The sequence below is a fragment of the Gouania willdenowi genome, chromosome 6 (assembly GCF_900634775.1).
Source record: "Gouania willdenowi chromosome 6, fGouWil2.1, whole genome shotgun sequence".
NCBI lineage: Eukaryota > Metazoa > Chordata > Actinopteri > Blenniiformes > Gobiesocidae > Gouania > Gouania willdenowi.
In genome coordinates, this window is record NC_041049.1 from 16,136,260 (window position 1) to 16,157,104 (window position 20,845).

At 38.4% G+C, this 20,845-nt stretch overlaps 1 protein-coding gene across 1 annotated transcript in view; it reads left to right on the plus strand.

The window, feature by feature from the left end:
- dock4b (dedicator of cytokinesis 4b) overlaps positions 1-20,845 on the plus strand; it is a 212,757-nt gene extending 191,912 nt beyond the window's left edge. Inside the window, 5 exon segments of the mRNA XM_028448884.1 lie at positions 2,631-2,740; positions 5,542-5,614; positions 10,156-10,269; positions 11,803-11,864; positions 18,828-20,845. Coding sequence (XP_028304685.1) covers positions 2,631-2,740; positions 5,542-5,614; positions 10,156-10,269; positions 11,803-11,864; positions 18,828-19,274 — 806 coding nt within the window. The 3' untranslated portion in view covers positions 19,275-20,845.

Consider the following 20,845-nt stretch of genomic DNA (forward strand, 5'->3'; position numbering starts at 1 on the left):
CAATAGTGAAAAAAGGCAAAAATGTGAAACGAAAAGAGGCAAAATGTAGGGAAAAGAGGAAAGAAGTGATATTTATTGGGAAAAAGTTAGCTTATTTGGATAAAAAGTGGCAAAAAAAATTAAAGAAAGCACAGAAATGTGATAAGTGTCAAAAAGAACTTGCAAAAATTGACAAAACAGGGAAAATGTATATGTATTGGCAAAAAGAGCTAAAGTCTGAAAACATTGTCAGAACCTTTTGAAAAGGGGCAAAAATGGGCCAAAGGAAATAGCAAAATTGTCAAAGAAAAAAGGGGTTAATTAGTTTCCACCTTTAAAGGTTTTCTGGAGGTATAATAATTAGAATTGAGACGTAAAGAGCCACATGTGGTGTCGCTGATAGGAGGAATAGCAAATGAAAAGGGATGAGACAACATGGGGCTGGTGAAAATGCAACAGACAGAACAAGATGGAATACACCATGATTATAGCTGTGCAAATTCCTCCCAGTGGAGCACTAATACACCACTACACCATCATCCCAGCTTCATCCAAAGACAGGCCAATGCAGCAGGATGGGATAACTCCTTTTTTTTTTTGGCTGCCCTCTGAGCGCTGTGTTGAGGTGGTAAAAAAACATGCTGCCTGATCCCAAACATATAAAGTAAGGAATATATGAAGACATTTATAGAAGTGTGTCCCCTCCCCTTTGGCAGGTTGCTGACAGCATGCCCCGCCCTTATAAAAGCACCCTCTGTCTACCCATAAAGCTGATGGAGAATTATTACCAGCTGTGGTCTATAGTCTGAAACGGAGCCAGAAGTGGTTATCTCCACCAAATGCTTTCACATCCCATAATAATAGATGGAGAAAGGGTTGGGGTCAATTACATTTTTCAGTTACTATTACATTTTCAATTATCCATGTTCAATTACAATTACAGCGATCAGCATTTTTTTCCAATTACAATTAAATTACTTTTTTTTTTTAATATATTCTCAGAAAGTGAATTCCAAATATGTTATGAATTACTAAATTTCAATTACAATTAATCCCCCAAAAGAGCATCAAACAGCTACAGCTGGTTCAGAACGCTGCAGCTCGGGTCTTAACCAGAACAAAGAGGTCAGAACACATTAGTCCAGTTTTAAAGTCTTTACACTGGCTCCCAGTCAGCCTCAGAATAAACTTTAAAGTTCTGCTGCTGGTGTATAAATCTGTGAATGGGTTTGGTCCAGAATACATCAGTGACATGATAGTCAGGTATGAACCCAGCAGGTCTCTCAGATCTATGGACACAGGTCAGATAGTGGAGCCCAGAGCTCACAGTAAACATGGTGATGCTGCTTTTAGTTGTTATGCTGCAAAGAAGTGGAACAAACTGCCAGCAGAGCTGAAGTCAGCATCCAATGTGAACATTTTTAAATCAAAGTTAAAGGCACTTTTTTTCTCTACTGCATATGATTGAGAGAGAGATTTTTAGTCATGTTGTTGATGTCATGATGATTTTACTGATGATTTTAATTGATTTTACTGATGATTTTAAATGTTCTTATTGATTTTACTGATGATTTTAAATGTTCTTATTGATTTTAAACAATTGAATGTTTTATCATGTAAAGCACATTGAGTTGCCTTGAGTATGAAATGCGCTATATAAATAAATTTGCCTTGCCTTACTCACAATTACTGAGCCTGAAATAAATGACCTAATAAAATTTAACCTCCCTCGTGTTCGCTTTCTGTTAGCGTCTCTAATGATAATCGGTCCTAAATCAGCTGTAAAATACAATAAACTAACAACAAATACAGTATATATTGGTCACCTTGTTAGGCTTCCTCATCAATGAAAATATAGCTTTTAATATTTTTTGTGTCGGCATCTGAGCCTTTTTTGTGTCACTGTGAGAAAGCTTAATATGAAACATATTTTAATAATAGTTAGCTACATATGAGTAGAACTGTGCATAGAACTGTAACATGGTTACCCAGTTTAACGTTAAATTCGAATTGACAATTTTTATAGAATTTTCATGGTAATTACAATTACTAGGTCAATTATCTTGAATTCAATTGCAATTTAATTACAATTACAACAGCAACGGATTTAAAAAATTACAATTATAATTACGGCATAATTGTAATTAATTATCATATACGCAAGTACAATTATAAGTGACCCCCACACTGAAAGGAAATCTATACTGAAGCAGCAGCAGCTGCAGCAACGTACATGAGGAATAAAGGATTTACATGTTTGTTTGTGAAGGCTTTTGATGTGCCGCATATTTTCTATGGCCAATTATAGAATATCTATTGTAATAGTAGAGGCAAGAGGAGTGGTTGTGTGTGTGTGTGTGTGTGCGTGCGTGAGAGCGTGTGTGCGTATGCGTGTGTGTGCACAGGCGGGACAAGGTCATTGATCATGTTGTGGAGCTAGTGAGGCTGAAGGAGAGAGAGAGGGATTAGCCTTTCCTGATTGCCAGTACTTGTGGATAAATAGACAAACACCTCCTTGCAGTTTGGCCCCTTATGCGCTCTCATGCGCCTTTGTGTGTGTTTATTTATTTATATATATATATATATACGTGTGTGTGTGTGTGTGTGTGTGTGTGTGAACACAGTCTAACAACTCACATCCCTTGTTCTAGGTTCACCACAAATGGCTGAGAAACACAAGCATTCCAGAGAGAACGCCTGCCTTTCTCCACGAGATCGGCCAGTCAGTGCCATCTTCCCTAACCCACTGGATCCTACACAGGTGATCACACACACACACACACACACACACACACACACACACACACACGCACAACCTTCATGTTAATCCTACATCAAGCACATGTGGAATTACCGCGTGTTTACTAATAAAGCTGCTAGGGATGATAACTATTTTTTATACAGTACCTGTATGCCATCCAAAAGTTGTTCCCATCCTCTACTGATGCCGCTGTGACCCCAAAAACTCAATTTTATTTGTGCCAAAACATTGACGGATATTGATATTGTGGCTTTCCATGTTCACACTATAATACTTCCAAAATATAATGTCTGACGTCGTATCACAAGGAACATAAACAAACCAGAACAAAAATGGTGTCAAGATAATGACTGTCTATAAAAACGTTTTCTTCTTCTGCGCCATCTTTTCATTCTTCTACGGACACAATTTTCCCATTCCCATAATGCAACGTGCAAAACTTTTTAGTGTTACATTTAAAAAGTGACTCAGTTACGTTACTGAGTTACTTTTTTTTATGGTAAATGTAAATCAAAAAGTAATGCACTATTGTAAAAACAGACCTTTTAGTTCATTAAAAAATGTTAAAATAGTCCAAGTCCTTATAGCCTACTGTATGAATAGAATCGACCTTTATTGAGCCCCATAGGGGAAGTTTACGTGTTGCAGCAACACAATAGAATAGCAGACAGTAACAACAAAAATAAATGCCAACATAGGATAATAGTATCTATAATGCAAGAAAGGTCTGTGTGTGTGTCCGTTGAGCGAACATCTCCTCGACTTCAGTGTCTGATCGACCTGAAACTTTGTCAATGGCTTCCAAACACCCTGAGTGTGTGCATCCGTAATTTTGGAGGAATTTGGTCATTTCAAAACCAATTTGAAACAATCCACACTGTGGAACTCCTGTTAAACATTGTTTTATAACACTGATGATGTCATCAACAGTGATGTCATCATCATTGTTCTATTCTATGCTAATGCTAAGCTAATGCAGTGTGACGCTGTCTGTTCGTACACGATAACTTGAAAAGTTATGAACGGATTTTGGTGAAATTTTCAGGAAATGTTGATAATGAGTCAAGGAACAACTGAATACATTTTGGTGATGTTCCACACTGTGGAACTCCTGGTAATGTCAATATGAATACATACCTCCTACAGGCACTGTACTTGTATATATAATAATAATAATTTAGCTTCTAGCTTTGTCGTATTTCCACAGATAAGAAATATTATGATGGTAAAAGTCCTGTGGCTGGTTTCAAAATAAAAGCCCCAAGCAAAAGTTATTCCCTGGAGACTTCTATATATATATATATATATATATATATATATATTTTTTTTTTTCCCATTGTATCCAACATTGAGCTTTGATGATCAAGGAAAGACACAGTGCTACAGTAAAGGTGTCATTTACTTTATCTCCACTGTTTATTTCAGGGTATCCTGAGTCCTCTTTGCCTTTCAGCTCCACGGCTTGATGTAGCAAATAAGCGACATCATAAAAAATGAGTCTACATTTGTGCAGCGCTGCAGTCGCCACATTAGGTGCACACTTTGCCAGAAAACAAGGTCACCTTTGTAATGTGCAACATATCTCAACTATGACCAATGTGTCTACGGGTGGAGGAGAAAAAAAAAAAAGGTGCTGATGAATGAGGGCCAACCAACTCAAAGGCCTTTGTTAGCTGAGACGTGCACATTTTCAAGAGCAGCTGCTGTTGCTGATGCGTCCTTAAACTCTTTCTTTGGCTCATTTCAGTGAGGAGGAAAACACACAATCCTGTTGAGCTAAAGTTAGCATGGTAACATCATACTGTACGTCTCTTTGAGCCAAAGGACAAGTGTGTAACACAATCCCACACTTGATCAATGTGAACAGGCCTCGGTCAGCGAATGGAAAAATAACGCCATAGCTTTTCAAAGCCATTCATCGTTCTGTGCACTTCACGTGTTTGTGTGACTCAGCTGTTTCCTTTCCCCACACTGACAGCAGGACGTGATATTAGCCGTTAATGCGATATTGATCATTTGAATCAATGATCATTTGTTTTAATTAGAGCAATTATGGAGCGGCGGATGGGTTCACCTACTTCTAAAAATATCCTCTACTGCAAAACAAGAAGAAAGATAAAAACATGCAGATTTGCTCACAATTTATCAGCTAATAATAAATAATGGTGTATTACAGAGTACTGATATATCCTACTCACAAAGAAGTACTGTTACTTGATTGAAATTGTACTCAAGTACAAGTAAGTTATACATAAAATACTCAAGTACGAGTAAATGTAGCTCGCTTAAATAGTACTCAAAGTAAAAGTTACTAGTTTTTGGTAATACATTTTGTTTCCACTAAGGCATCTGTATAAAATAAAAGGTTTGTCAAATTGTACATTTTTTTTTTTTAAATAAAATAGCACCAATGAATTCTATTCAAAATGAAATAAATTCTCATGGTTCTAAGTAAAGCTACATATATGAACTCTAAAACAGTGCCAGGCCTAATGTGCCATGTGAGTAACAACATAATGGGTAGAAACACCAACCTGAGCCATAGAAAGTGGCAGATTATGAAATAAATTTAAAAAAAAACACACAAAAAATTATAATTTAGTCAGTAATGTTTGGGTTTAGAAATATAACATTTACTTTACTTCTTTTAAAATAACTAAAGTTACTGATTTAGAAAGAAGTATAATAAAAGCAACTCAATTACAGTAATGTGAGTACGTGTAACACATTACACTGACCTCTGCTTCTATCCACCTGTGTTTTATTATGAATGAGTTTCATAGTGTTGTTTTCTCCTGCAGAGAGCAACTCCTCATCAGATAGTAGATGCTACTTTACCCAGGAGTGACCCCAACCTCTCAGCTCCAGAGAAAGGTAAATATCAGCCTCATGTTTTTTATCTAGAGGTTCATGTAAACACACACGGTACGCTTATTCTGAATGATGGGCTTAGTCTTTATAACATTCTTCCCCAACATGTGTGTATTCTATGGAAGCCCGTTTCTGCCTCATAAAATGAGAAAATCACTACAGCAAGTCATTATTATGAGTTAGTAAAGTCAAAATTAGGAGAAAGAAAGTCATAATTATGAGTTAGTATTATTAGGAGAAATAAAGTTGTGACTTTCTTTCTCATAATTAGGACTTTTTATTTAATAATTATGACTCTTTCTCATAATTATGACTTTACTAACAAATAATTATGACTTTCTTTCCCATAATTATGACTTTACTAACAAATAATTATGACTTTCTTTCCCATAATTATGACTTTACGAACAAATAATTATGACTTTCTCATAATTATGACTTTACTCACAAATAATTATGACTTTCTCATAATTATGACTTCACTCACTCATAATTATGACATGTTTTCTCATAATTTTGACTTTCTATCGCATAATTATGACTTTCTATCTCGTAATTATGACTATGACAAAAAAGTCATAATTATTGGACAGAAAGTCATAATTATGAGATAATAGTCATAAATATGAGATAGAAAGTCATAATTGAGTTAGTAAAGTCATAATTATGAGAAAGGAAGTCATAATTGAGATAGAAAGTCATAATTATGAGATAAAAAGAGATTAAAAAAGTCATAATTATGACTTTCTGTCCCATAATTATGACTTTCTTTATTAGTGGCAGACAGGCTTCCATAGTATTTGTTAGGATTACTGAAGAGGAAAAGCTGACGTCTGAGGCCAGTCATGCTCATCTGCTCCAGCAGTAACAAGCTATTACTAACCCATGTTTACACCAGTGTGTGTGTGTGTGTGTGTGTGTGTGTGTGTGTGTGTGTGTGTGTGTGTGTGTGTGTGTGTGTGTGTGTGTGTGTGTGTGTGTGTGTGTGTGTGTGTGTGTGTGTGTGTGTGTGTGTGTGTGTGTGTGTGTGTGTGTGTGTGTGTGTGTGTGTGTGTGTGTCTGTGAGACAGTTTGGCCACTGGCTTCAGGGATCTTTTTTCACTCAAGTATCTCTTTATGGATATAAAAAGCCACACGCACACACAAACATGCACAGTTTTTCCACAGTTTCTCACCCTGAAAGCTTGTTAAAAGACAGTTACTATTTTTTTCCTCATCCGACACATGGGTGTGGCTACCCGTCAGATGTTTTTCTTTAACAACTAGGCACGAAAGTGTACCCAGTGTTGATTTTCACAGCGAAAACAACAGCTTATGAAATGTTTTCTGCTATATACACGAGTAGAATCAACGCACAGACACCTTGGAATGTTAGAGTTTGGCGGCGATAGCATCCATGTGACTCACACACAATCACGCACTTCTCCATGTGATTTAAGTGTGATCTATAAACGCCGAGAAATCCATAAAGCCGCACAATATGGTTACATCACACCTTCATGGACACAATGGAGTGGAAAATGTGGAGTGTGAGTTTCTCCAACATCAAACTATAACTACATACTGTTGCACTCACAGATTTACGCATTTAACTTCTATCATGGTTTTAATAAGTACTGAGAAATTAGAAGTTTTACACAAAATGCAAAGTACTTCACATTTTCCTACCCCACGACTCAAAAATCAAGTTTTTTTTAAAAGCAGGAACTCAGTGTTGAACTAATATTCACCTTTCCTTTTCCTGTTGTCATTCTGCCTGTTATCGTCTCTTGGAGAAAATAAAGCAAACAAGTTCTGATGAACTACGGCCGGGCCCGTCTCCGCGCCGAGTAGCACGTACCACGTTCCAGAAAATCCAGTAAAATGACTCGGTTCCACCGAGTAAAACAAATCAAATTGTGCGCCGTAAAATTGCAATTGAAGTTGAATTGCCTTTGAAACGATTCATCACGCGACTACGTATGTTCTGATAAACATTAACGAAGGAGTAGCCATTTGAAAAATGGGGCCCCCGGGGGTCCTGGTGCCCTCGTGGCACATACGGAGCAATGGGCCCCATTCATATATTGGTATGTGTCAATGATTTGGTACCACCAACTGTCGCAATATTTCACTCACAAATAAATGAGAAAACAACTTTAATGGAAATTGCCGGAAAAGGGGGGTGGGCCCTAATTGAATTGTGTGAGGCATAATCGTAATCTACGTTGAATTACCTTTGAAACAATATATCACACTACTATGTTCCTATAAATTTGGAAATTACCGGAAATGGATCTTGTCGAAAAATGGGCCCCATGGGGTCCCCAGTGACACGTACGAGGTAATTGGCCCCATTTATATATTGGTATGTGCCAATGATTCGGTACCACCAACCGTCATAATATTTGACTTGCTAATAAATGAGAAATCGACTCTCAGGCTCCGGGTGTTGATGCGTACACATCTATAGATTATAGCTACCAAATTTCAGCTCGAACTGTTCATGAATAACAGAGGAGTAGCGATTTTAACTAGTGTACACAACAAGAAGAAGAAGAAGAACAGAGAGAGTGGCGTTTTGAGTCCGGTAGCTCGCCCTAAAAATAATCCTGCACACAATTAAAGAGAGAGAGAGGCTAGAACATAAGAAGCATCAAAGGTCACATCAAAGGCTCAAAATGTGAGAAAAGCATGACAGTTTCCTGTGCTAAACAAAGCTGTGATTAAAACATCACTGTCAGAGTTTTTGTTTGAAAAGTACGTTGTGTTTTCATTTTGCAGAGGAACAATGCTAATGCCTGAAATGGCTTCTCATTCTTCTTCCAGAGACTGATGAGTCATGTTGCAGTGAAGTTAAACCAAACATGATGGATCCCACATTTTTAAATTAGATGAATCAAATATTAAAATATATATACTGTATATATATTTAAATGTCATCCCAAACATGCTGGACTGCACTTGATCTACTGTGTGTCTCTGCATCCTTTGTTGCCATAGTAACCGGCTGTGATCAGCATCAAAAAAGGATGTTAAAAACATAACCTTTACTTCTCCGACATGATAAAAATGCGAACAGTTAGTTTTCCTTTGATAATACTGATGAAGAATAATCAATTTTGTCTTTAATATTTAATCTATTTTCTCACCCAAAATGAAAAAAAAAAAAAGTGTGTATATTTAGTGCTGTCAAACAATAGCCCGTGATTGACAGCGTTAATGCAAACCAGAGACGTGAGACATCTGACATGAGTTCATCTGAGCTTGTTTTAACTCACTTCAAAAGCAACGAGAACAAATCTAAGGAATGAAATGATTGAAGAAACAAAGATGTGAAAATATCTGATACACACACCGTTGTATATTTAGCTGAAAGCGTCTGTTTTCTATCCCATCACTCGTCAAATGATAGACGTTGGAACTGCTGTTCAATGTTCAATTTGTCTTTTTGCTCTGAATTAAAGGGCAGTTTATTTTGGTAGCTTAATACAGGGGTTCTCAACCTTGGGGAGTTTAAGAAACTATGAAAAATTTTTTTTTTAAATTTGAGCCCATTTTTGCTTATTTTTACCCTTTTTCGGCAAACACCAAATTTGCCCTGTTTTTATCAATTTTCTTGCCATATTTTTCCTCCTTTTAATGTATTTTTGCTACACTACTCCCATTTCTGCCACTTCTCTATCAAATTTCAATACCTTTTTTGCACATTCTTTGCACTTTCAAGACATTTTCGGCACTTATAAACCCTTTCCCACCTAATGTCACATATGATGACTCATTATTGTCACTTTGAACCTCTTTTCACAATATTTCATGCTTATTTTTGCCAATTAACCAGATTCATAATTCGTCATGCCCATTATTTGCCAAATGAAAATTATTGTTCCAATATTGACACTTTGAACCCTTTTTGTCTGTTTTTGACACTAATTTGCCACTTTTAACCAATTTGTGTTTTTTTTAAATCCCATTTCACCACCTTTTCCACCATTTTTGGTCACGTTTAACCCATTTTATTTCTGATTAAAACAAGGATTTACATCTTTAAGATGACTATATACTATGGCGCAAATAATACCAACGTCCTGGATAACAGTGGATATTATTCAGATAAATAAATAAATGTGGTTATCACAGATTCATAGAACAAAGGACCATCATTTTGCTGACTTTATGGATGGGCCCCAAAATCTCTCCCCTTTATTCCCCCTTATAGATGACCACATGACTGTTCTTCAATGTTCATGTCTGTGTTCAACCACCTTCATCTACAGTGGGGGTCCCTGATCTCTGGCACCTTTATTTTGGGGGTTGCGATCTGAAAAGGTTGAGAACCACTGTCTTAATAAATGATTAAGATATATATATTTTTAATATAAATAATATTGTGTGGTTTGGGACATTTTCCCCCCATATTGTCGAAGAACCAGCAACAGTTTATTTCACGTCAGTCATTCCATTCATAACATGCCCTGTCATTGCATTGTGTTATGTTACGTTTCCCATGTGTGACCCACGCCATGTTATATGTGACCTCTGCCGTGTTTCTCTGTGCTGTGAAGTGAGACCAACTGCCAGTAGTTGGAGCCTAGACAGTGTCAAAGGAGCCCCAACCTTCTCTGACTCTGTTGGCAAATTGCTTTGCCCTCCTGTTCCTCCCAGGCCACCATACTCAGGTAAACAGTCCGATCTCAGTGACTCCTTCAATGAAGAATGGTACTAATTTTCCTGTCTGGCTTTTGACACCTGGTGCTTCCAACCACTCCTCCTCCTCCTGCTTCCCAGGCTTGGTTTGCCTTTATTTCCTCCACATATATACGACTTGGAGAGACTTTTCTGAACTAACAAGCTTGAAATGTTTGTATTTGAGTGGTGGGTGTGGGGTACATATGTTTTAAACATGTTAAATCAGGGACCAAAAAGGAAGAAAAATAATTTGAAATGGGCCGCAGATTATAGGTGGAAAAACAAGCAATTTCAACATTAATGTGCCCTAGTTTGCACTTCATGTGTAAATGATATACAAATATATAAGGCACTGACAATATTCAATCCATAATATTTTTTTATTTAATTTGGGGAAATCTAGTGAAATAATTTGAGGAAACTTGCATGATTTTTAAAAAATCTTGATTTCTTTCAACAGTTTGAGGTTAAACTGACTGCTATTATGTGATACAAACATGGGGAAACGATGAGTCCTGCAAATATTGTGGAGATTCATGTAAATAGTGTATTTAAAGGGGCTGAGATATCTACAACTGAATTAGTTGGTATTTTCCACAGTGATTCATGTTTTCTCTGTCATTGAATGCTCTAAAAGGATGAATTTGGTCCTTGGGTTTTGAGTTTGACACGTGGTATCAACCAAGATCCAAACAAGTTTGATAATGTGTTTCAGCTTTGACAGGCAAAGGTTAATGCCTAATATATTTTACTCAGTTCCAGGATTCTGTAAGGGTTTTCTCTACCTTCCTCCCAGATATTTTAATTGAACAGCTTTGAGGAAAGATGGCAAGAGTGATACTAATATTTTGTTGTTTACAAGTAAAATTTAGCAACAGCTCACACCATGCGAGTATCAGAAGCAAGAGTGTGTCCAGAGAAATGGGAGTACACATTTTATCTTCTTGGGCTGGGCACACCCTGTACAATAGTTTAGTTAGGGCAAGAAGTTTGGGCTAGTTACCGGTCACACCACAGGTCAACCCCTGCAACTGTGATTTCTGAGCTTTTATGTGGTATCAACAAATTGTGGGTGTTGAGTCATGGTGCCATGCAGCTAACATGCAACAGGTCTTCAGATATAAGAACTGGTAGTTATAGAGAAGCAACCTAAATAATATATTTCAATTCCCTTTGAGAAAGACATGCCATTACATTTCAACTACACCTGTCTTTACCATCAACCCAACTGCTCTTTATTTACAGATGCAACTGACTTGACTGATTTCCTTGTGCTTTCTGATGTAGTGCAATGCCCGGCAGTGCAAAAAGCTCCTTTTCTTCCCTAATTCTATAGAGCAGCCGCAGCTGCTACTGCTGCTGAAGGCTATCTAAAGGACCTGCAAAACATCAGCTCTTGTTTGACTCATCAATGCTTTAAGCGCCGGCTTTCTCTGCTCTCTGTGAATGCTTGCATGACTCATGCTGTGCCACGCTGTTGGAAAAGTACTCGTGTAATTAAATTTTGTCCTTTTTCTCCTCAGGTTCCTCGGCTAAAAACATGAGGTCCCACTCCCCGGCCCCGATATCCAGATCACCACAAAAGGTTGGTTTGATTTTGTTTCTGCAAGTAGACACAAGGTCTTAGATTTGTCTACGCATTAGGACATGCCTACCAGTTGATCACTAACGTATAAGACATTTTCACATGCTGACACATGAGCAGCATCGTTTCTCATGTTTAACAATGAAGTCTAATGTGATCAGATACATGTGTGTTAAAACTGTATTTGTGGGGTGGTGTTTAGCTCAGTGGGTTGAGCGCCCGCCCCATAAATGGAGGCTGTAGTTCCTCACCTGCAGCCGGTCCCAGGTTCGATTCCCGGCTTGGGATCCTTTGCTGCGTGTCATTCCCTGCTCTCTCTGATCCCTTTCCTGTCAAGCAACTGTCATATAAAGGCCACTAGAGCCCAAAAATTCCTTTAAAAAAAAAAAAAAAAAAAAAAAAACTGTATTTGTATTAGATAAAAACTTAGTGTAGATCACATAGATCAGTAAAATCGAAGATTTCCATAGTTTCTTGTGTTTTCACCCAAAAACACTACTATAGTGACTTCCCAACATATTTCTGCTATTGTTCTTTGACTAATCACGTTAACAATGAAGTAAAAACACTTCTATGTATCCGTCTACTAGACTCCGCATCCCACAATGCATTGCACGAAGCTTCTACAACAATGTCAAAAAGAGTGTTTAAAACAAACATTTGAGCTCCAATCTGAACTTTCAGTTTTGAAACAGATTTTAATCTACCACAAAAGCCACACACATACACACGCACACATATGAATGTAGTAGGGATGTCCCGATCCATGTTTTTCACTACCGATACAATGCCGATATTTCAGCCTTGAGTGTTGGCCGATACCGGAATCAATTTAATCCGATATCAGCACAAATTATACATACATACTTTTTACTTTTTTTGTCGTGTGGCCGTTGTCGACCCCCTTCGCTGGGGGTCGGAGGGGACGGCGACGCCCCCGTCCCCCGTCCGCCCCGACCCCAGCCACCGACAGCGGCAAGGCCAGGGTGTAGGGGGGGAGCACCACCAACGTGGCGAGGAGGGCCGATTGCCGGTCCTCCAGCGGCAGGGAGGGGAGGGCAACGGCGGCAAAGGCCGCTCCTCCAGCCCGCTTCACACCCCAGCCCGACTGACCCAGCCCTTAGAGCCAATCCTTATCCCAAAGTTACAGGTCAACTACTGTCTGCATACACAATCAAAAGACAAGGGAGGTTGGCCCGACTGACTGTTTGTTGATTTTTGTGACAGTGCTTGTCCGCACTAGGGGCACTTGTGTGAAAGTTACTGGATTAGCACCCCTAGTAGCCAAAAGTTAGTGTACATGTGCCTCTAACCATAAAAATATTATATAATTGAATACAATAACAAAACTAGAACTGCAAGCAGTTATGAAAGGGGGCCAAGCCTTCCCGCGCGACTCGGCCTCCAGGATTTGAGGAGCCCGTGGAAGTACGTCATGAAGGATGACGGGCTCGTGGCGAGCGTCAGGACACAGGCCGACGTGCCATTCGCTGTGAACAGGTGGATATGAAGTTTTGGAAGATGTGATTTAAAGTGTTAAAGTTACAGGCCAAAATGCGTGTGCAACCCATTATAGCGCCACCTAGTGGTGCACTTTTTGGTATGGGTGATCTGTGTGCTCTTCTATAATTACCCTGTAAATTTCACAGCCCTCAACATAATACTTCAGCTGAATTAAAGGTTTGTTTATTTATATGCTATGTAGTAATAAGCCACGCCCACTTTGACCAATCGCGATTAAATTTGAGATACGGTCCCAGGAGCGAACCAAGGTCAAACCCACCAAATTTGGTTGTGCCATTTAGGAGATATAATTTTCTCATAATTGCAGTGCCCCTAGAGGCCTAATTTTTTTAAATTTGGCTCATACCCCCACAGTCTCATGGCAACCAAGGATCTCTGAATTGGTGGTGTTAGCAATTATTTTGATCAAGATATGCAACAGTTTGTGTTTTTATAGCTTGCTAGAAAACTTTACTCGTTAATATTTTGCGCATATTTTGCCCGAACATTTTTTTTTGCTAAACTCTAGATCAAGTCCAAATGAAGACTCTACGTGCCAAGTTTCACGCTGATTGGACAAAACCCCAAGGAGGAGTTGGAAAAAGTAGGTTTTCCAGTTTTTGCGATTTTGCTCCGAGAAAAGTTTAGGCGGAAATGGGCGTGGCCTAGCCCAGGTGATTAAGTGCTATTTAAGGAATCTGTGTATATGAAGGTTTTAAATTTGCAACAAACAGTGTGGGAGTTATTGGCCAAAACGCATTGACCTTTGTTATAGCGCTACCTGCTGGCAAACATATGTGAATTTTTGCGTCCAAGGTACACAGGGTGTTCTGGACCCAACCCCCAAGGGGCATCGCCCTACCTTGCACGGTTTAGCCTGCAGCACTACTTTTACCGGGGGAAACGTAATAATAATAATAATAATAATAATAATAATAATCCTTTCGATTACAATAGGGTTCCTAGCACCGCTGGTCCTAGGAACCGCGTATGCTTACATACGCGGTTCCCTGGCCCTGCGGGCTTGGCCCCCTAATAAATAAATTAGAAGAACCTGAACAATAACCTCAAAACAGATAAAAACATTAAAAACAAATTCTACTTTTACAGTGCAAAATATTTCAAGTTCACCTGAGTCATTGTTTATTGACAGTAATTAATTCTGTGAGCTGCTGGATAAATGTGCTTGAGCAGAGTCTGGATTGGAATATTATATATTGGATATTTTATTTTAGTAATTTTTTTTTTTTTTTTTTTTTAATATTGGATATTTTAGATGCCGGCCGATATAATCCAATCTAATTTTCGTTTTGTTTTGTTGCTGATATTGGACTGATTTGCGATATCAACATCAGATTTGGACACTTCTAGAATAAAGGGTCTCTAGGGCCAGTCTTGGGCACTCCTGCTCTAATGGCTCTAATAACCACCTCATTGTTTGACAAGTTCTCAATAGTTTGTTTGACCAGAGACAGAGTCACTAATAAAACGTTCAAACCACATATAGGCCAGACCTGATACAATGCTGCTCGACTGTTTCCATCCCTACCAGTGACTTCTTTATCTCCTTCCCTCTGAGTGCTTTACTGGCTTTACTGTTCCACACTGAGGCCAACGACTTCTCTAGTGCTGTGGCTTTAAGGGTTTTATGTCACTGCGTGTCCCAAAATGGGACTTTCTGCAGTGCATTCATGGTGTTAGCAAATGTGCACTTTCTAGATGCCAAGTGTCCTGCACCGTGTTGGAGTCCAAGCTCTTGGAAAGCTTCACCAGGCTTTCTAGCCAAAAAAAAAAAAATGATAAGGCAGCTAGATTCAGATACTGTAGCTCTACAAGTGTTTTTTTGCTTCATTGTGTTTGTTGCTGAAGCTGTCAGGTGTGTGATGTGATGGACTGTCAGTGTTTTTCAACCTTGGGGTCATGACCCCATGTGAGGTCGTCTGTAATTTGAATTGGGTTACCTGAAATGTCTAGTAATTACTCATTTTATCACCTATAGCTCAGACATAGGAGGCTCAGGGGCCACATGTGGCCAACGTAAATGAACAAAATGATGAAAAGAAACACACACACACATAACAGAGAAATTTACAAAATGACAACAGAAATACAGTAAATAACTTTAAAAAAAATCAGAAAATCACAGAAAAAAACACAAAAGGACAACAACAAACGTTCATAGAAATAACAAAAAAAATCTAAAATGTGAGCAGAAACACACAAAATGAACCAAAAGTTGACTAAGATGACTAAAAATAACAGAGTAATGTATGAATTTAGAACAAAAATACACAAAACTATTCAAAGAAACATACAACATTAAGGAAATGACACAAAAAGACAACAACAATATTAGTTTTATCATGAAATAATTTCTAAAATTTAAGTACAACACACAATCTTAAACAACTGTATTCTATTCTTTGACTTTCTCAAATATAAATGTAGTTCAAATAAAATACAGTATAAAAATATCTGAGCAGCTCATGATCGAAAAATAATTCTGGAAAAAAAGAATTTGGTAACACTTAAAGTTTTATGACATTATTATGACATACGTCATTAGCATGATTAAGGTGTCATGAAGGCTGTCATTAAGTGTCGTTCGTTACCCTAACCCTTGGTTACCCTAACCTCTAACCCTAACCTTAACTTAACCCTAACCCTACTTAACCCCACTAGACCGCTCCACCTAACCCAAAAAATGCCAACATAGCTCCAAAGGTGTCATAATTTAGTGAACAACACTTAATGACAGCCTTCATGACACCAAATTCATGCTAATGATGATAATGCCAGCCACAATGTCTTTGTGGGTCAACAGAAATTAGTGATATCGAAATGGGGTCACGACTTATAAAGGGGTTGGGGACCACCCTACTATCTGCTCATCTCACTGTCTCTTAAGTGAAATGTGTTGAAACAAGCATTACGGTGTCAGAGCTCCCTGTGCTTTTGTTTACTGATGTTGGGCTAAAGTGATTATACCTCTGCTACATCGCTAAGCTCTGATGTATTGTTAATGAGCCTTTCAGTGGTTTAATATCAGAGTGCTGAAAGGAAGGATGTGCAGCAAAGTTTAACTAAGAACTCAGGGAGTTTCTTAATGAGTTCAAAATGGAGTTATCGAATCGCTAGCGAACCAGAGCGTGTCCTCTGCTAACGTTTTATTTCTGCTGTGCCTCTGTCACGAGCAGCAGCAGCAGCACTAAGCTCCCAGCTTTGTTGCAGGTGTGATGTCTTCTTATATGTGACATGGAGCAGGAACGTGCGTGTTTGTGTGTGAAATGGAGGGAGGCAGAAAACAACCCAAGATACCATAGTGTGAGTGACAGCTTGGCACACAGCGCGCTGTGTCAGTCAGGCTGGTGTGTGAGCATGTTTGTTTGCCGTGTGTGTGTTTAAGTGTGTGTGTGGGTGTGTGTGTGTGCCTGCAATACAATGGGCCTGGAGCCAAGCATCAAGCTGCCCATCGCAGCACAGCCTGAGACCTCTGCAAACCTCAGAAGCCATTATCCAACACATGCACACGCAGGCACACACACACACACGCTAGAAAAGAGGCAACCAGAGGCCCATTACCTGACCACCAATCCCAGGACACGAGTGAACCAAGCAATAAAAACACATGACCAGAGATGAAAGTAATGGATTACAAGTACTCACTTTACTGTAATTGTACTTTTTTTGAGTATATTTCTAAATCAGTCATTTTACTTGTACTTAGGTACATTTTAAAAGAAGGTAAGTAATTTGTTCCATTTCTACACCCAATAATATAATGTACATAATATACAAATATTTTCTGTACTATAAAGCACAGTAACCGCACACAATATAGATTAATTCATTTGTTGTTCTTTTAAAACTACCAGTATAAGTTTTCAGTAAAATGGTCCCAAACTTTTGAGACTTTAGGTTGGTTCTTCTTTTGCTGCGCAGTTCTTTCGGCTTGATTTTAAAATGAATTTACAACATTAAACGATGCATCGACACAAATGTTTGTAGTCAACATTATGTTACTAATGCATTATTGTATATGTTGTACATTGTGGTTGGCACGAGTGTCGAGATGGTCTATATATATTAAATTCTATTTTTTTATTTGCCCCCTCTGGCAAGAATCTCAGACTCCGCCTATGCTCTTTACTTGTACATGAGTATTTATGTATGACTTACTTGGACTTGAGTACAATTTCAATCAAGTTTCACTATTTCTACTTGAGTATAGGATATATCAGTACGGTCAGTCTGAAAGGGATTCACACTCTCGTCTTCAAAGCAAGAGCGACATTTAGTCAGAAAGTGTATGTTCATTAAAACCGAGCGAGGTGTTAAAACAGCCTGTCAGCGTATATTTGAAACACAACCAGTTTCCAGCACAAATGTTCATTTAAGCACATCAAATCTGCACCTCTCATTAAAACGTGAACCACACAGCTTTTCCAATCAGCCGCACACTCCACTAGACCCAATTGAGTTTGTAGTAGACGTAATGGCTGCTTTGTGTAATTGTGTAGAAAAACATTTTGATGAGTGATCCACATTTGGTGGGGGAGTGTGGGGGCTGGAGCATATTGTCTTTTTACGTCTGGGTGCACATCCGCCAGTTGATGGAGAGGAAGAAACTTGGCTCCCACAATCTGTTCTCTGACTTATTTATCGTCACCGTACAGCTGCATCAGCAGAGGAGGTGATTCACACGCCAAGGTCACATGACTTGAAATATTAGTTTATTTATGTGGTATCATTATCAGGGGCTAGGCAGCATTAACTGTAGGAAACCTATGGATTTCCTGCAGGGGGGATAAATAGATTAAAATTGAAAATCGAAGATAAATAAATTGATAATAAAAATAGTAATAGAGTATTTATAATAAACTGTACATATACAGAATAGAGAAGAGTATCAAAAACAAAATAATAATAATAATAAATAAAATAATAATTTCAAAGACAAAAAACATGTGCTGCAGATTTTCAAATTTCACAAAAATGTTGTACGATTAAACCTATTGAGATATTAAGAAATCCATTACTTAACTTATTTTTTCATTAACTGTACAGCGTATTAAACCTATCTCCTCCTTCATTTTTGTTCAATTGACACCAAACATCTTCAGATTATCCTACACAAACTTTTTGATTTATCATAATTGAGCAACAAAATGTTTTACCGTAAAGGGTGTTGTAAACACATTCTTAATACATTTTCGATGTTCACATAAAACGGAAACAACATTTTGATCATGTTTGGGAAATATCAGAATTTTATCTCAAAAACAGATGTAAAATTCACATTAAAATTCCAGTTTTCATTTTCATCCACTCTGTTTGTTGCTCAGAATTTCCCAATTCTGGTTAAAATTGCCTGGCCCTGACCATTGCTGTGCAGCAGTTATAATTACAGTACTGTAGGTCTTGCAAAATATTAATATTAATCTTAGTCTCTCGTTCCAGACCACAGTGCCACCGTTCACCCCTTCACCCACTGAGTGCCAGTCCTCCAGCCTGGTGTCCAGCTCCCCCGTCCTGTCCGGCAGCTACAGCAGTGGGATCTCCTCCCTCAGCCGCTGCAGTGTGTCCGAAGCCTCGGGCACCGAGCTGCCGACCGGCGACCACCCGCCCCACCCACCCTCCACCCTGCCAAACTCCATCTCCAGCAGCTCGGACGAGCCCATCCGCAGAGAAAACAAGACGCCGCCCCCCTACAGCGTGTACGAAAGAAACAACCCCCGCAGGCCCGTGCCCCTGCCCCACAGCCTGTCCATCCCCCCGCAGACGGACCCCCCCGCACTGCCACCCAAGCCCCACCAGCTTCGGACAGGCAGCATGAAGCTGGACGGAAGCGCAGACCCTCGTGTTCCCAGACCCAGGCCTCTGCCCAGGAAGGTGTCCCAGCTATAGGGGACACAACAACAACAACACCACCACCACACGCACACACTGGCGTATTTTGCACTTTTCTACACGTCTTTCTGACTTTCAGGCATTCCTGGCCGATACTCCATCACAGGACAAAGGCTCGTACAATAACATGTTCATGAAACTGTCAACTTCAGTTTGGCAATTTTAGCTCTAGTGCTCGCTGTAGTCGGCTGTAATCTGTGTTTACTGGAACACCAGAGCCGTTTCTGCTCAGTGTAAAAATCTCAAATATCTGTATATTGGTATATATGAGAGTTGTTTCTGCCTTAAGTATGGGAAACAGAGTCTTAAATTTGTGAGTCTTGCACGTTGTTACTTTCCTTTTTTGTAACAAAAGAGTACATTTGTAAATTATACAGCTATCGAAAGGTGCTAGAGGCCTTCTTGAGTATGCATTTTAGTGAAGTCTCGTGGACTAAGGTATGTTCTTATCAAATCTACACATGCAAATCAATTTCTAATGACTAAATTATTGTCCGGTTACAAATAAAAGCTGTACTTTTTAATACCTGCCTTTATTCTTGTTTTTAAATCGTACAAATATGACAATATTTGGTCATTTTTTATGCTGTAGTGTAAACAGTTTGATACGCTTTTAATTTGGCACATTAAAAACAGAACTGAATAGTTTATGTAGTATGGGAAAGGGTCTTTTTAGCCACACATGTTAAAATCAGCCACTTACCAAATAAATTAATGCTGAAAATATTGGTTTGGACCAAACACATGTTGAAAAAAATTCGTACTGATTTATTGGAGGGTTTTTGACACAATGTGCCAAAGGTGACAGTGTCATCAACACAAAGCTTTTTGTTGTTGTTGTTGCTTAAACAGGGTCTAAAAATTGTCGTTTTTCAGATTTTTTTTTTTTTTTCTCAAAGTGACTTTTCCAATTAATTCAGTTTAACCTTAAATCTACTGATTAAATGTCTTTTTAGAAGAGCACAAATAAGATATTCCAGTTTCTTAGGACTATTACTGTCACTATGAACAGTTTCATTGTCAGCAGTGACCTTAGTATTAAGCAGGGCCAATATGATGTGTGAGAAACATTAACCAACTAATCATTGTCAAATATTTGTACAGTACCGACTTTCTTTGTGTTTAATTAAAAGGTGGACGTGAGTTGACTGCACAATAAGGAGACGCTGCACATCACCTCACCATGAATTATAGGAAGATTTCAATCTATTTTTTGTTTGTTTTTAATCGAGATTGACATTTAATTTTTCATGAAACAACTTTGTGGGCGCGGCAATGAGAGGCGTGTCCGAGGGTGTTTGTACGTTTAATTTTTTTGTCATGTTTTTTTGATTTATTGTGTTTTTCTGAGATTGGACAGATTGATCATTACTTGAGAATTTGTAAATTATATGAGATTTATGTAAGTATGCCAAATACGGAAAAAAATGTGTATCGCAAGTAATGTAAATATGGTGTTTTTAACAAATGTAGCTATAACAATTTACAGCTTTGAATGTAATGTTGAAGCAGCAAATAATTATAAATGTTCAAACTTTTATGGTTTTGTGAGTGTAGAAAAACAAGGT